Source organism: Myotis davidii, unplaced genomic scaffold, assembly GCF_000327345.1.
Source record: "Myotis davidii unplaced genomic scaffold, ASM32734v1 scaffold370, whole genome shotgun sequence".
Classification (NCBI taxonomy): Eukaryota; Metazoa; Chordata; class Mammalia; order Chiroptera; family Vespertilionidae; genus Myotis; species Myotis davidii.
In genome coordinates this window covers 2,935,948-2,952,884 of record NW_006288615.1, presented here as the reverse complement: position 1 = coordinate 2,952,884, position 16,937 = coordinate 2,935,948, and the positions used below count along the sequence as shown (strand labels likewise).

Below are 16,937 nucleotides of genomic sequence, written 5' to 3'. Positions count from 1 at the left end.
TACCATGCTGTATAGGCTTGTAACCTAAGAACAATAGGCTACCTTACAGCTTAGGTGTCAGTAGGCTAGACTATCTAGGTTTGTTAAAGTGCACCTATGATGTTCAGACAACGAAATTGCCTAACAATGCTTTTCTCAGAATATATCCCATCATTAAGCAACACATGACTGTAGTTATAGAAAAACCTATAAAGCTGAGAGGTATTTTTGAGAAATATGATGTTTCTAAAAACTTCCCCAAAATGTGTTCCACAAGGTATCCAAAGGATTTGGTGGTGATATCAGTGTGGGAACCGGCTATCTCACCCAGGCCTTCTCTGAGACCACAAGAATGAATTTCCAATGAGGATATGGGATGCAGGATGTGCCAAATTTATTTAACAACAGAACCCCTTTTCCACAGAGCATCTGTCAAGAGGTTTCATGAAACACATTGGGAATTAAACTCTCCCATTGGACATAATGTTATATGGGCACATGGACCAGCTTAAAGGGGAAACGAGAGTAACTGTTAACATCTGATCGGCAGCAGGCAGTTGCTGGACATGTTGGAAAAGGAGATATGGATTTTCTCCATGTACTGACCCAGCAGGACATTTCCATGAAGCACCCTGCTCCCAGCTCCTCCAGATGTACCAGCTATGCAAACCCGCACACCAGTCACACAGTAACTACACTTTATTTTTTGTTCTAAAATGTGTTTTTCCCCTCCGTGAACTTTTAATATTAGTCCAGACCTCCAATACCACACACACACATACACATACACACACACACACACACACGCCACCCTCCAAGCAAATGAAAAATCCCCGGCGATCTATAACAAATATTGACACGAGGGGGGAAAAAGGCATGTTGAAATGTATTAGAATCAGAACCTGTACAAAAAAAAAATTAAAATATAACCTGAAACTGTTCAAGTTCAGAAAGGCTAGTCAAGTCCTTTTCTCTTGCCAGAAGAATGCCATCATCAGAGGGCTCTGGGTCATCAGCCAAGGAGGGGTGGAAAGAAACAGACAGAAGCAGCAACAGGTCCTTCCCTAGCAGGCTGGGCCTCAGCACCACTGTCCCCACCACAGATGCAGCCAGGAGTAATTAAAGATCTGGGGAGAGCAAGTGTTGGCAGACAGTCCCAGTGGGCAGCTGGGTCTTCACACCGAAAACCAGTCTGAGTAGTCAGGCAGCAGAGAACACCAAGCTGGAAGAAACTTCTGCCACCGAGCAGACCCAGAGCACCCTCCACTGGTGCTCGGATACCAGACATCAGTTAACCCAGTGCTCCCACTAATGAGAGATTTGAGCTGGGCTTAAGAGGCTGAGTAAACATAGCCCAGCATCACATCCCTCCATGGCCTGAGGAGCTGTCAACGAGAGACAAGGCAGGGGAGGGAAAACAAAGCATTTTGATACCTGGCTAGAGTGCCTGCACCATTGTGGGTACTGTGGTACATGGGGCTGGAGGAGTGCCTCCTCCTCACTCAGAGGAGCCTCCTTTGCAGTCATCCCTGTGGGCCGGTTAAAGCTGCCTCTGGCTATGACCAGCCTGACCAAATGACATGGAGCAAAAGAAAAACTGGGAGAGACAAGCCCTTAAACAGAGACAAGAACCTCCTAGAGGGAAGCTGGGCAGTGTTGACCCTGTTGGGATGGCATCAGTGGAGCCCCTGAGTCTGAAGGGAACAACTGGGGAAGGAGGGCGTGGGCGAGGGAAAGGAGTTAACGGTTCTTCTGGAACAGTACCAACAGGATGGGGAGGCGCTGGTGAGGGGACGGGCAGGTCTGGAACTCACTGAAGGTAGAGAGAGGAGGAAATAGGCCCTAGGTGTCCCCTCCCCACTTGCCCAGGCCTGGTGAGTGCCAGCTGCCCCAGCCAGCCCTAGTGGCGGCTGGAAACCAGACCTTTCACTTTGGACATCTTCTTGGTGGGCTGCCTCTGCTCGGCGTGAGGAGGACATTCCCGTTCGGCCAGTTGTTGCTCCATCTCCTGAGCCGAGGAAGATGCTGTGGCCTTGAGGGTCTTCTTGATGTTGGTAACCTGGAGGGAGACACAAAATTTGTGTGCACCTTCTGTAAGCACCTGAAACTCATTCTCATTATAATAGGGGCCACCTAAGGAAGCAGCCAGAATCCTCTGCAAGAAAATCTGAAATTACCTTCAGAAACCCAGATGAGGAGAAACAAGCTGGGGCTACTCATGGGAGATATGTGGAAATGAGTCAAGCAAAAAAGTGCAACTAATGCCTGCTTTGTTGAAAAGGGGGGAAAGCCATGTGGAAGTGGACCATTTGGCAAAGAAGTGAAAGAAAGCAGTGGTTAAAATGGCCTTCGAAAAAGAGTGACAAAGATTTTGATTGCTACTGTTCATGAAACCAAATACTCCCACAAGAACTCTGGGGATTCTGCTCCCTGAGCGCTTCCTGAATAAACAACTAGAGGTTGAACTTCAGCCACCTAACTGATAAATGGCGAAAATGTAGTAAAAAACTAGCAAAATGCTATCACCCTACTGTTTGCAGGATTCCTTTCTTCACTTAACGAAGGAGGGGCTCAAATCTATTTAAGCAACTCCTGAACACTTTCCCATGTCAGAATACACATTCTCTGTACCATCCGTGTACTATTCTGCTATGAATGTTCTATCATCAAATTAGCTCCCAGTTTGTTATTCACCAAGTACAGAGCTCCTACAACAGCCGTCTATGTTTACCTTTGCACACTTTTATGAGTATCTGTGGAGGACAGTCTTAGAAATGAGCTTTCAGTTCCTAACCTGCCCAGCACAACCAGCAGACTTGGCCCTATAGCACATGCACCCCACTCACCAAGACAGCTCTCCCATCAGCCTCTCCACAGACCCCCAGTTCAACTGACTAAAAAAACACTTTGCTGTTTGCCTCTTTTGCTATATATATTTTCTTCCCAAAAAAAAGTTCAGCACTCTCAGTTTCACATCCTTTAACGTAATCTGATGTCACAGGTTCTCAGCCCGCTCCATTCACAGAGGGCCCATTTGTGTTCTCTTCCCGTCCCTACCACCACTCCACACCAGGGTAATGTAGACTCCCCATCTCTTGGTAACTCAATTCCATGTAAAAGTCTTTGATTCAGGATCCTGTCGAAAGCTTTTCACCAAATAAACAGACAAAAGCACAACCTCCCCCTTCCCTCATCCTGTCTCCTTTTCATTCAAATGCCTCAAGTACTGCCCTCCCAATAAGCCCTTATTTTGGGTGCTCAGTGACCCTGGTCACATGCAAGGAAAAGAAATGAGACGTATCCCCAAGAGAAAGCTTGGTTCTCTCTTCGTATCTGAAACACCACTCATGATCCTGTACCTTCCTTCCCCCAACACACATTCTTCACTCAAGCCATGCCAGTCCACTGTGTCTCGGCCGGAGCAGTCATTCATCTCGCCTTTGAAGCATCCTGTTATTCTATCCTGGGCAAGCTTTCTCCTTAGCTAGACATCTGACCCTCCCTGTAGTCAAGCACCTTTCCCACAAACCTGCCCTGACCACTCTAGCCCACACCAACCTGCCTCCCATCGATACTTGCCTAGCAGTACCTCTTCCTCTTACATGGTAAAAGAAGAGAGAAGAGCTTCCCGGGTAGAAAAACGTCACACAGTTGTGAGGCAAAGCAAAGGTAGATAACAGGAAGCAGAGTCCACAGTGGGAAAGAGCTGGGAGATGGAGAGAACACTCTTCAGGAGGAACCAGGAGGTGCCCTTTGGTGAGCTCTAGCAGCCAACAAGCCTCAAGACTGTCACTAAACTAACTCCTGGGGGATTTTCTGCATCATGGAAAACTGGGCTTACTCTGTCCAATTACACTTTATTACCTACGTGACTCAAACAAACTAATTTATAAATGTAATGTTATATATATTAACATTCCACACAACACCAGACATATGCACATACAAATATGAAGAAAAACATGCTCCAAAGTCAAATACAAATAAGAAGATGCTCTGATGCTTTAGAGACCATGAAACAGATCACAATGTTATTACTTTATCTTCCCCTGCTTTGCTAGAATTGTAACTTATTAATATGTGTTATTTCTGTGAAAGGAAGAGAATATTCTTAGGCAATAAGTGAGAGAGCTGACTGCACTAAGAGGGAACATTTTTGAAGCTACAACTCACCAAAGGGAAGCTGCTGTTAAAAGAATTTGAACGGGAAACATCAAGTTTTCCCTCTTAAAAAAGCAATCTAACTTAAGGACAAATAAGGAAAGATCACCAACTCAGTTGATAGAATGGCTAAAAAATTAGGTCAAGTGTAACAGAAGCATAAATATCAACAGAATATAACAAGAATTATACTTTTGTTCTTTGTAGATTTATTTTCTTTTCTAGTCAACAAATATTTACTGAACCTTTGCTGGGGAACGATCAGCAACCTACACGAAGTTCTCCGATCATCATTTACTGAATGAAAAAACTTGCCCTGGCCGGTGTAGCTCAGTTGTTTGAGCATCGTCCTGTGCACCAAAAGGCTGCCGGTTTGAAAAACTGCCAGTTCAATCCCCAGTCAGGGCACATGCCCAGGTCAAGCTGTGAGCTCAATCTCCGGTTGGGGATATGCAGAAAGAAGGTAGCCTATCAACATTCTGCTCTTACATCCATGTTTCTCTCTCTGCCCTCCCTTCCTCTCTCTCTAAAAATTGACTTTTAGAAAAACTGGCAAGGCTCTAGGCTTTGATCATGCTTCCCTTCCTCTCATAGTGGTCTGTTCCAGATTTCCTAGAAGTTGATTACTAGTAAATCAGTAGATTGGTATTAAGGGATCTTTAGCCTTTTCTGCAAATTACTTTCTCTTGAACTTCATCTAATTCCTACTGCCACCTGGTGGCAGCATCAGGTTCTGTCAGCAGGGGTCTCCATAGCCATGTTTTGCATCAGGGAGCCATTGATTACAAACCCATGTGTTCTGGCTCTTTTAAAAAATAATAATAATAATACTAACTTAAGGAGTCACACTCACCTTTACCCCAGCACCCAGCCAGTGCCTGTTTGTTGATGACTGATTATTTCATCTACAACAAGACTCACAAGATAAAGGAACAAACAGGGATCCCCTGGAGCAGGGGAACAAAATTCTCTTCCTTACCTCTGCCTCTACCTGCTGCTGAGTTCGGCTGTGGTTCTCTTTGTACTGGTTGGCTCTCAGAACTTGCTGCTCAATGCCTAGCAGAACTGCTTCACAGCCGTCACACCTGCAAAGGAGATAGCCAATCCTGAGTCACATAAAGGTCTGGGAGCTCTCCTGCAGACTCCAAAATCTCCCTCCCAACTCCTTACGAGGGCTTTCTGTAACACCCCCTCTGCCAGGGTTCTTACCTCCATACTCCTTCCAAAAGACAAGCATTTCTAAACAGGGCATATAACATGGGACACAAAGAGACAAATATGGAGGAGGATGTGGGGTAGTTTCTTAGAATACAGCCTTAATCTCCAAGTTCTGTATCCCATGGGAAAGTTTTACACATCATGAGATAAAAGGAATTAGGAGAGAGTTTACACATGTCTTGAGAGAAAAAATTATTTTCTAAAACCTTGTATTTTGAAGACTTTAAAACTCAGCTAAATCCTCATCTCCAACTAAGCCCATCGGGCTTTATAAGCCCCAAACCATTTAAATAATTTCATAGCAAACCCTTGTAGAACCTGAAATAGTTCTTGCACACATCAAATTCTATTAAAATAGAGTACGTGCAAACATCCCACTTCTTTTTATATACCAGAATATAGTCACATTAATATAGTGTGAATCTGTGTTCCAACTTAGAATAACCCATTCCTTGTCTTCACTACCTCCCACAATGTTTTTATAAACACTGGCCCAATGTTACTGATACTGAACATGGTTTCTCTTACCCAAAGAATCTTACCAACACTAACTTCCTGAGTTTGCAAAGCACAGGGTCCGTGTCACATAGCTAGGCTTGAGAGGCTCCACATGCCAACCCTGGGCATTTTACAGCCCACCATTAAATAGTCCCCAGCTAAACTAGGACAAGAACTATTTTACAACCAAGGCACTAGGAGGCCTGAAATGATTCCTGTTGCCACACAGCTATAGTCACAAATGTAGCCCCTAATTCTCTGCCTTACTATCCTAAGACCCCAGCTCCCAGGGAGCTCCAGCTAATACCTGGAGACCATATTTCCCCAAGCAGAGGCTAGCTAACCCCCTCCCTAGAGGTGACCCCTCCATCTTTCAGCCTCACCACTCATGCAAGGTCTTGACAATATTATTGATGTCCTTCTTTCGGATGTCACGGCCAATGCAGAAGTCCACTTCCAGAAGCTGGTTTCGCTGGTCCAGCTTGCCCTGGATGATGTCAGTGTAGACAGCCTCAATGATGAGGTCTTCCAGTTCCCGGAGATTCCGCATCTCCAGGTCCTTCAGCAGCACGGAGTAGGGGATACACTGCAGATAAGGCCATGTGATATTTACAAAAACCACTGGCAAACATTAAAGAAATGCAAGTATTACCGACATAGCCAACAGCTGCCTCTGGGCTTTGGGAAATGCAGTGTAATGATAATTATTAACATCTATGGCAACAAGAGATGGATAAATGAGCTATAAGACCTATGGGATCCAAACAAATCCCATAGCCCATCTAGAAATGCATTCTCCAAGATTCTCTGCCTCCTGGACTTTGCCTCGCCTTCAGCTTTCATGCTCTGAAGCAAACTCTTTGGGAACCTAAATACTTTCCAGAAGAGAAAGGGAAATACTTGGTATATACTTGGTATATGCCACTCTGCCACCTTCTGAAAGCTTCCAGACTTTGCATAAAATGTCAGCTCATCACAAAACTCCAATCTCAGATGCTGGCGAGGAGAACTGAGGGCACAAGCAAAAATACATGCAGGCTAACACATCCACTATAGGTGGCCAGCGGTACAGCCAGCTCAGTCATCCTCAAGTTTACAGTTGTTTTCTCAGACTCTTGTAACCAATGTCAATTCCCAACAACAGTCCTTTATTCGGCTGTACCAACATTCTGCATGACTCCAAGACAACTGGATATCTAAACATCCAGTTTTCTGCAAATCCTGACACATTATGTTTAGTCTGGAAATTAACATAGTGATCAAATCTGCAGAAACTGACAGGAGGAAATGGATACAGAGAAGAGAGCACACCTAGAGGGGTTTTTTATGACTAAAGGTCTGAAATCCATGGGCGATAGGTGAACTTACAATGACAGGTTGCAAAAATAAAGGAAAAAGTTACTACTACTCTTTGGTACACTTAAGAAGTCCATGATCAGGACAAAAATATAAATAAGTAACAGTCAGGTCATCATTTCCTAACAAAATAGGCCTCCCTCTGAAATGTCAGGCTAAGAATCAGAAGTTTGTGATTAGATAAGGTAAAGTGATTTCAGCAACTGAAATGGCAATACAAGAACATATACCTCTCAAGCTCCATCACAGAGGGGAAATCCAAAAGCAACTTCTTCAAAGCATAGCCCCACAAAAATTTACTCGGGCTGGGATTGGGCTAAGAGCCAAATCAACTATCAGCTAACCTAATCTGGATCTTCTTTGTTAATGACTATGAGCAGCTGGTTGCAAGGCTGCTGCTAAAGTGAGTGGGGGTAAACTCAGATATAATGGAGTGACATCTTACAGAAGGTTCGGGTCTAAAGCTAGCATGTAAGGCAAAAACTCCAATTAGTATAATTAATCTTGAAAATCCCCGGTTTAGCACAGTAGATAAAGTGTTGGCCCACAGACTGAAGGGTCCCCAGGTTTGATTCTGATCAAGGGCACATACCTTGGTTACAGCTCGATTCCTAGCCCCAATGCGGTAGGCAACCATTTGTTGTGTTTCTCTCACTCTGTCTTGCCCCTTTCCTTCCACTCTATAAAAATCAATGGAAAAATATCCTCAGGTGAGGATTAACAAAAATAAATAAGAAGAAAATCCCTAGAGGAAGGCAGCATATTAAAAATTACTTCTCAGTAAGTCCAACATAGCAAGTTTGTCCTCCAGCATTAGTACAGTTCACTGTACACTGAGCAACAAATGAAGTGGTTCACTTGCCCTGAGATGCCCTGCTGTTTGAAAAATACCTATCTTTAGACAGCAGTCTCCCTTTAGGAATGGCAAATATTCACACCACATGCGGCACCACGGCATGCCAGAGCTGAGATCTTGATTCACTATCACTCCTGGGCATATTTTTCCTAATGGGAGGGTGAGTAATTGTCAACACTATTTTAATTATCTTTTGTCCTTTGCCGAGCAAATCCTATGCATTTATGATATGACTCTACTGTATGTAGCTGGGAATTCCCACATTTATGTCAAATACAGACCTGCCTTGAGGGGAGGAGACAGGAAAGGGTTCAGAACTGTACCTTCATTCTCGATGCCAAGCTCACGATGGTAAGGTGCTTCAGCTTGTTCTGCTGAGCTGTGCTCAGTTCTGGCAGGCTCTCCTTGTTGGCTGCTCAGTCCCACCCACCACAAAAATCAAGACACAAAATAAAATTAGGATTTCTCTATGGAATAAACACACCATTTCCTCACACCAAATCTACCACTAAGTCACTCATGACTCTGCACTTATTCATTAGGCAAATGTTCCATGAGCACCTCCTGTCGTCTCTGGAAGACCATGTGCTTCCAAAGAAGACAAGACTCACTCTCTACACACAAGGAGCTTAAACTCCTGAAAATCCAGGCATGAATGCACAAAATGATGACAAATTATCCTAATGGAATAGTACTATTTGTACCCTTTGTGACATTCAATCAAGTTCAACACATCTTCACTGAGCATCTGTTATGTGCAAGGCACAATCTTAAATGATTCAGGGGCACAGAGGATAAATAAGATGGGCCTTGTCAGGAGTGCTGCACTACACATCTCCAGGGGCACCAACCACCTGGAACTATGCAACTCAGTGGCCCTGGACTTACCCTCAGTGTTACAAGTACATGTTTCAACAGCTACAAATGCAAGGCAGAACTAACAGAAGGTCCAAACTACCACAAGAGAGCAAAAGGGTGAGGAAGAGAGGGGGAAGGGATGTGGGCAAAAGAGAGAGGCAAAGCTAGGAAAGAGGGATAAGGGGTAGGAGAAAGAGCAAGTGAGTCCAATCACATTAGGAGATACAGGAGGGGGGGGGGGGAGAAACAGAGTTTGAGATGAGCCTTGAAGGATGGGCAAAATTTCAGTAATAGCAATGACACTAACAATAGCCATGGCGGCAGCCACAGGTAACATACAGGACAAGCTTAACTTAGTGTAGATGCACACACAGATCCAGAGGCACATACACACATCCAGTCCTCACAACAACCTCATGAGATAGATTCTAAATGCTCTCAATTCCTTATCCATAATACTGGACTCCAAAAGGGTAAATCCAAACTGATTTTTTTTCCCCTTGAGCATGGTACTAAAATTCATCTGTTAGCAATTCCTGACCTGAAATAAGGTGGGCTTTTTATCCCACTTGTTGTGAACATTCACTTATTTTGCTACAAACTATGATGGCAGCCCTGGCGGGTGGCTCAGTTGCCTACAATGTGGTTCCATACACCAAAAGGTTGCGATTCGATTACTGCTCAGGGAACATACCTAGCTTGCAGGTTCACTCCCCGGTCAGAGCACATAAGGGAGATAACTGATGATGTTTCTCTCTTACATCAATGTCTGTCTGTCTATTTGTCTCTCTCTCAATTCCTTCCTCTCTCTCTCTAAAAGAAATCAATAGAAAACATATTCTTGGGTGAGGATTAAACAAATTATGATTGTGTTTGACTACAGATGCTGCCCACACCCCTCAAGGGTGTTACATAAAAATGCATATGCAGATCAACCAAAGGACTTGTATGCATGCATATAAGCATAACCAATGGACATAAGACACTGGGGGATAGGGGAGGCTAGGGGACTGTCTAGGGCGGGGGGAAAAATGGGCACATATGTAATACCCTTTGTAATACTTTAAGCAATAAATAAATAAATAAAAATAAAAAAATGCATATGCATCATATTACCTTTTTTAATTCCCACAAATTCTAAATTCTGAAACATCTTGCCCAAGGAGTACAGGTAGAGGACATGGATTATTACAGAGAAGGAAACTGAGGCAGAGAAGATTATTTAATTTTCCAATGACATGACCAGTGGAAGTGGAGCTAGAATATGCAGGCAGTCTGGTTCCAGAGTCTGTGCAATTCTGCCTCTACAGTGAGGACAGAAACAGAGGACACACTCATTGGAACAAAGTGAAGGTCAGAAAAAACTGGCAAGTGGGAAACTATACAGTTTGACAGAAGCAAAGAGTAAGCAGAAGTAAGAAGCAAGAAAGAGAGTAAGAAAGAGGGTAAGTCAGGGATATAGTAGGGAATGTTCTGAGTCACACCACTAAAATAAACTACCAGGCCTTTGTCATGCTGCTAAAATAAGCCAGGGAAGCGAGACAAAAATGGCTTGGGTGGGAGGTAAGTTAGCATTTGGACATGCATGCACCTCATTCCTAATATTTATGATTCTAATTTTAAATGACTCAAATTACCTACAAAAGAGAATGGACTAAGTCAATTATGGAGTAGGAGATTGTGAAATACTAAAAATGACTTCACAGACTTAAAACATGAATGCCTATGAAATAAGTGGGGGGAAAAGCAAGATATAAAATTGTGTACATAATCTAATCACACGTACATAATAGAAAACCCAAGCAGAGGGGGGAAACCCAGCACCATAACACTAAAAGCAGTTTAACACTGGTACAACTATGAGTGACTTTTACCCCCTATTTTCCAAATTTTCTTCAATATAGTTTAGCAATATTATTTTTATAATATTTAAAATGTTTAAATACTTTACAAGTGGGTATTCTGACATTTCACAACACTCCAAGTGTTCTACAAACACCAGTCATCAAGAATCTCATCTGGAAAATAAACAAGGGCTATATTTATGGACAAGCATAAACATAGTCCCCATTTTACCCATTAAGAAATAAAAGGTGAGAAGGAAGAGTCCTCATATAAGATCACCTACAGAGCACAGTAAAATGGGCAACAGCCAGATCAGGAAGTTCCTACCCCATCCTTTACATCCCAAACCTCGGTGATCCTCTTGGAGGCAACACATCTAAACAGAGGGATATAATTGAGAACAGTCTTTGGAGGATCTTAACCAACTCACCTATGTAATCTGGGTATGTTCCATAGGCAAACAGGTTCAGCAACTGCAAATACGCAGCATTAGCTCCTTCTGCAAGCTGAGTAGGAAAAGAAACAGTTCAGAGACCAAGCTGTCTATCAATCACTGCAGTGTTCAAGCAGAAGGCGGGTGACATGTGCCACAGTCTGTATTCTATTAGCTGGTCCCTTCCAACTCTTTCTTTGGGAAAAAAGTATTAAGATTAGTAAAGCCCCCAATTTAACTTTTCTCTCTCAGGAATTCCTTTCTTTACACTTCACATAGCATGCCCAAGGAACTACTTTTGCTTCAACAGATACACAAAGCAGTAAGTATTAGAAGCAGTTTCTCAAGATTCCCTTGCCATTAAAATGAACACTGGAGCAACCTTGTCCACATACCATCTTGGCAGGTACAGCATGAGCCACTATCAATCCAAATTAAACAAAATGTAGGGTTGGTTCCAAGTTTCAGGACTCTATGTGGACTGTAACGCTAGGAGAGATGAGCACAGCATAAGGTGCGACAGAAGAGCCAGGTTGGGACAAGAAACCAGGATATCAGGCAACCCTAAGTAAAATTTTTCATTAAAATTACTTATTCCTCACTAATGTTGGTGTCAAAGAGCTTTCTTTAGAAGAAAAACAAAAGAGAATGTATTCTTCCTGAAATGCTGTCAATTACCTTAACTGGGTGTTTCTTTTACTCACAAATATGGACCTGTTACTCTTCCAATTTACCAAACTCAGTGAAGTTTAAACAGGAAAACCCAAGTTATTCTATGGACACCAATGAAATACTAATCAATTTTAACCACCTTTTAAAAAAGGGTTCCAAGCCTGGCCAGTGTTGCTCAGTTGTTGAGCATCAACCCATGAACTAGGAGGTCATAGTTCGATTCCCAGTCCAGGCACATGCCCGGGATTGCAGGCTCCATCCCTAGTAGAGTGTGTGCAGGAGGCAGCCGATCAATGACTCTCTCATCATTGATGTTTCTATCCCTCTCCCCTCCTCTCTCAGAAATCAATAAAAGCATTTTATTAAGTTTAATAAAGGTTTCCAAGAAACTACATTTGTAATTTCAAACCACTGTAAGTCAACTAGCTTATTCCAGGCTTACATATGGAAAAAACAAAACAAACTACGGGGAGGTAAAGGGGATTTGTTAAACACCCCAAATTAGAGCAAGCATCCTAATATCCCAGTCTACCTTTTCAGGTCTGTTAACAACCTCCTGAGGTCCTGAATCAGAGGTGGAAGAGACCATCTAATCCAATCTCCACTTTTCAAACAGATGATTACAAAACTAGCTGTAACAGACTATATCCTCTAGAGCAGATGCTCCAAAACTTCTCCCACTGGCCCAAATCAATAAGGTCTTTCCAGTTTTAATTTTCATCCATCTCTCTTAGCCAATCTTTCACAATTACAAAACAACTAGCTGGCATATTCTTTCAGGCTTTTTATGAACCTGAAGGAACAGATTATCCCTTAGTCATCTCTTCTATTTAAATGATTAGCTATCAAGCCATGAAAAGACATAGAGGAAATTTAAATGCATATTACTAAGTGAAAGAAGCCTATCTGAAAAAGCTACATTTTATATGATTCCCTCTATAGCAGCGGTTGCCAACTGGTGGTCCGAGGACCACTGGTGGTTTGTGAGGTCCAAAAGTTTGGCAACCACTGGTTTAAGGAAACATTTGGAGCAACGGTCGCCAACTGGTGGTCCGTGAAGTCTGAAAGTTTGGCGACCACTGCTCTATAGCTTAATAGAAAAGTCAATATTACAACAACAGTACATAGGTCAGTCAGTGGTTGCCAAGGGTTAGAGGGAAGGGAGTGATGTACAGGTAGAATACAGAGGAGTTCTAGGGCAGTGAAACTACTCTGTATGATACTGTAATAGGGGATACATGGCATTATGCATTTGTTCAAACCCATAGAATGTACAGCACCAAGAATGAACCCAATGTAAACTATGGACTTTGGGTGATAATGATGTGTTAATGCAGGCTCCACACTGTTGAGGGATATTGGTAATGGGGGAGGCTATCCATGTGTGAGGGCAGGGGATATATGGTAAATCTCTACCTTTCTTTCAATTTTGCTGTGAATCTAAAACTGCTCTAGCCTGGCCAGCATGGCTCAGTGGTTGAGCATTGACCTATGAACCAGGAGATAACAGTTCAATTCCCGGTCAGGGCACATGCCCGGGTTGTGGGCTCGACCCCGTGTAGCATGTGCAGGAGGCAGCCAATCAGTGATTCTCTCTCATCATTGATGTTTCTATCTCTCTCTTCCTCTACCTTCCTCTCTAAAATCAATAAAAATATTTTTTTACAAACTGCTCTAAAAATATAAGGTCTATTTTTTTTAAAAGAACCCAGTTCTCCTCAATTTTTCTCATAGCATTCCTTTTCCTTCTCTGATATGTTAAATTTGTATTGAAAACCCAGTGTGTCGCCGAAACCGGTTTGGCTCAGTGGATAGAGCGTCGGCTTGTGGACTGAAAGGTCCCAGGTTCAATTCCGGTCAAGGGCATGTACCTGGTTTGCAGGCACATCCCCAGTGGGAGATGTGCAGGAGGCAGCTGATCGATGTTTCTCTCTCATCGATGTTTCAAGCTTTCTATATCTCTCACTTCCTCTCTGTAAAAAAAATCAATAAAATATATTTAAAAAAAAAGAAAAGAAAGAAAGAAAACCCAGTGTGTCCATCTACATATTAAGCTGTAAGGAAACAAGGGTGAGCACAATGGAGCATAGTCTCAACAACACTGATATTAAAAAAAACTCACAATTAAAAAAATAAAAGCAGCTCTTTTGGTCTCCAGCTGTTGCAGGGAGAAGAAATGACGCTATGTCCACGTGCCTACAATGGATGGTCATAGGGAACTGCTCCAGTATCCTCATTAAGAGGAACAAGCAGATGTACAGCAGCAAGTCCAGTCATCTGAAGGCCTGCAACTCCTACTACAACGGGCTGATTCACCACAAAGCTGTAGGTGTGGAGCCAGCAGCCAACAGCAGAAGTGTCCTAGTGGTCGTGACGTGAAGAACCAGCCAACAAAAGACAACCGCCTCCGCCCTGGCTGGTGGGCCCAGAGGTAAGCGAGTTAGCCTGCATACCCAGGGGTCACAGGTTTGGTTCTGGTCAACATTTCTGGGTTGCAAGTTCCCTGGCCCCAGCCGGGGCTCCTGCGGGGAGTAACAAATTGATGTGTTTCTCATATTAATGTTTTTTTCCTCTCTCTCCCCCCCTCCACCCCTTCCTCCCTTCCACTCCCTCTAAAAACCAACAGAAAAAAAATATCTTCAAGTGAGGATAAAAAAAAAAAAGACAACCACCTCCTATGTGTGGACCACCAAAAATAAGAATACCAGGCCACCCTCAGCCTCATCATGTACACAATCCACAAGAACAAGTACTGCCCAGATTTGTGGATGGAAGCCAGCTGCAGAACCAGCACCATCCTGGCAGCCAGAAAGAAGCTGTGATGGTGAAAAGGAAGCCAACCCACCCCACCAAGAGTGCCTGAACACAACACCCAAAGCAATAACGATGCCACCAGACTGCTATCTATCTCAATCAATAAGTATAAAAATATCAATGAATAAATAAATACAGTAATACTCCATATCCAGAGGATTCACATTGGCAACTCAACCAACCACAAACCAAAAATATTTGGGGGGGAAAGTCCCAGAAAGTTCCAATAAGCAAGCCTTGAATTAGCCACACACCAAGCACTATGCTGAATCCCTGTGAATGAAGTGATGTGATAGCATACCCTGCTATATATGCAAACACTATGTATTTTATACAAGGGACTTGAGCATCAGAGGGGGGTCCTGGAACCAATCCCCCAAGGATACTGAGGGACAACTGTATAAAAGTATCCAAAGTGGGAAATAAAGTTGAAAAGTATAGGTTGCTTTACATGCCTTTATTCCACCTGGTCATTCTTCATTGGATCATCTCATTTTTAAGGCACAACAACCAAAACTGGATACCCAAGGTTTTAATAACTACAATCAAACAAAGAAGCAAACAAGCAAAAAGGACTTCACAGCTTGCCAGTCATATCCTTTTTATACATCTACTTTACACAGCTACACAACATTGCCCTTTTCCACAGGAAAAATACATTCCTTATTCATGCCTATCTCAGGTTCAACAGCAAACATTTTCTGCTATTATACACCTGACCAGTCTTCCTTGTCTATATTTGCACTGGAGGTTTTATCCTTAAGAATGCCTGAAATTACCCCTCTTAAACATCAGTCTATGATTACACTCTGTTTCTAACTTACGAGGTTTAATTGGATCCTTTCCCTATCTTACAAAATTAGATTAGCAACCCAATCTAATTTTTCCTCAAGTTCAGATGAAAATGTTGACTAGAAGGAATCCAAGACATTATCCTTGCTCTCTTCCCCTGTCCCACCAATTCCCATCTCTCCCTCAACAGGTTCCTCACAGGTGCACAATGCTTTGGCACTGAAATTCCTTGGAAACATGGAGACTCAAATGAAGGCTTAGAATAAAGAAGATAGAGAAATTGTTCTTACCTCCTGCACATTGGCCAGCTCCAGCAGTTCTCCAAAGACATAGACTCCAGGAGCCTCCAAGACTTGGTTTATGAGAGCAGTGAGGGCTGAGCCACTAGTACCTTTGGCTAGTAAAATAAACTGTTCCAGGAGGTTACTTGAGGGTTTCTGTTCACCTGCCATTCTCTGGTCTTAAGATCTGTCCAAAAGAAAGGTGTTTCCATCATTTTTCCTTCTCCTTTGCAAAGTCTATGCTTATTTATTGCTGGATCAGATATCTGAATAATTTTATAGTATTAAAAAAAACACACAACAGTTATAGAGTCCAGATGCTATGATCACTTAGTGAGATGGGTAGGATTCAACCTGGAGTTAAAGGGATTTTGTCCTTATGCTGAGGTTTGAAACATACTTAGTAAAAACCTCTTTATCCCCATTTGACCCTCTCCCAAAGGCAGCATATTCTAAACCCTTAAACCTAACCAGGACTTAAAGAAACACACAGGAGGGAAAAACCAAGATGGCAGCATAGGTAAACACCAGAGATTGCTGCCTCGCACAATCACTTCAAAAATACAACTAAAAGACGGAACAGACATCATTCAGAACCACAGGAAGGCTGGCTGAGTGGAAATTCTACAACTAGAAGGAAAGAGAAAAGCATACCGAGACTCAGAGGAGTTGCGGTGCGGAAGTAAAATACAGAGGTACAGAGGCGCACACGGAGCGGGCTGGCGGCTGAGGGCACGGTTGTCTTTTTCGATCGGGAGGGAGGCTCAAGCTCTGAGCTCCAGTTCTGGGCAAGTCTCTGGGGACCCAGGCTCACATGGGAGAAACTGGACTGTCTGGCATCGGTCGGAACTAGAGGGCAGCTTTCTCTTGGAGGTGCTTGCGATTGCTTGGACACAGAGAAGCAGGGCCTCAGAGGACAGGACTGAGAGCAGCCATAACTGCTCACTCTGCCGCCCTGTTGATCCCCTGGGGCTCCGCCCCACCCAAGCCATGCCTGGAGACTTTTGCAAATGAAAGGCCCGGCCCTTTCTAACCTGAAAATTACTTAACAAACTGCAGCTGCCCAAGACCCCAGGGCAACTTGCATTGCTTTACAGCTGGCTTCTGCTGGGTAGCCTCAGGAAGAGGCTAGATTAGCACCTCCTTAGATCCAAGAGCCAGCGTACTCAGTGGT

General features: G+C 43.3%; 1 protein-coding gene across 2 annotated transcripts in view; it reads right to left on the bottom strand.

The window, feature by feature from the left end:
* Positions 1 to 351: 351 nt before the first annotated feature.
* COPS7B (COP9 signalosome subunit 7B) overlaps positions 352 to 16,937 on the bottom strand; it is a 25,113-nt gene continuing 8,527 nt past the window's right edge. For both annotated transcript variants that reach the window (XM_006760421.2, XM_006760422.2), the window contains exons 2-7: positions 15,773 to 15,950; positions 11,202 to 11,277; positions 8,392 to 8,480; positions 6,240 to 6,442; positions 5,120 to 5,225; positions 352 to 2,038 (exon numbers count right to left, since the gene is read on the bottom strand). In XM_006760421.2, the coding sequence (XP_006760484.1) occupies positions 1,880 to 2,038; positions 5,120 to 5,225; positions 6,240 to 6,442; positions 8,392 to 8,480; positions 11,202 to 11,277; positions 15,773 to 15,934 (795 nt within the window). In that variant the 5' untranslated portion in view covers positions 15,935 to 15,950 and the 3' untranslated portion in view covers positions 352 to 1,879. The remainder of the gene's footprint in view (positions 2,039 to 5,119; positions 5,226 to 6,239; positions 6,443 to 8,391; positions 8,481 to 11,201; positions 11,278 to 15,772; positions 15,951 to 16,937) is intronic.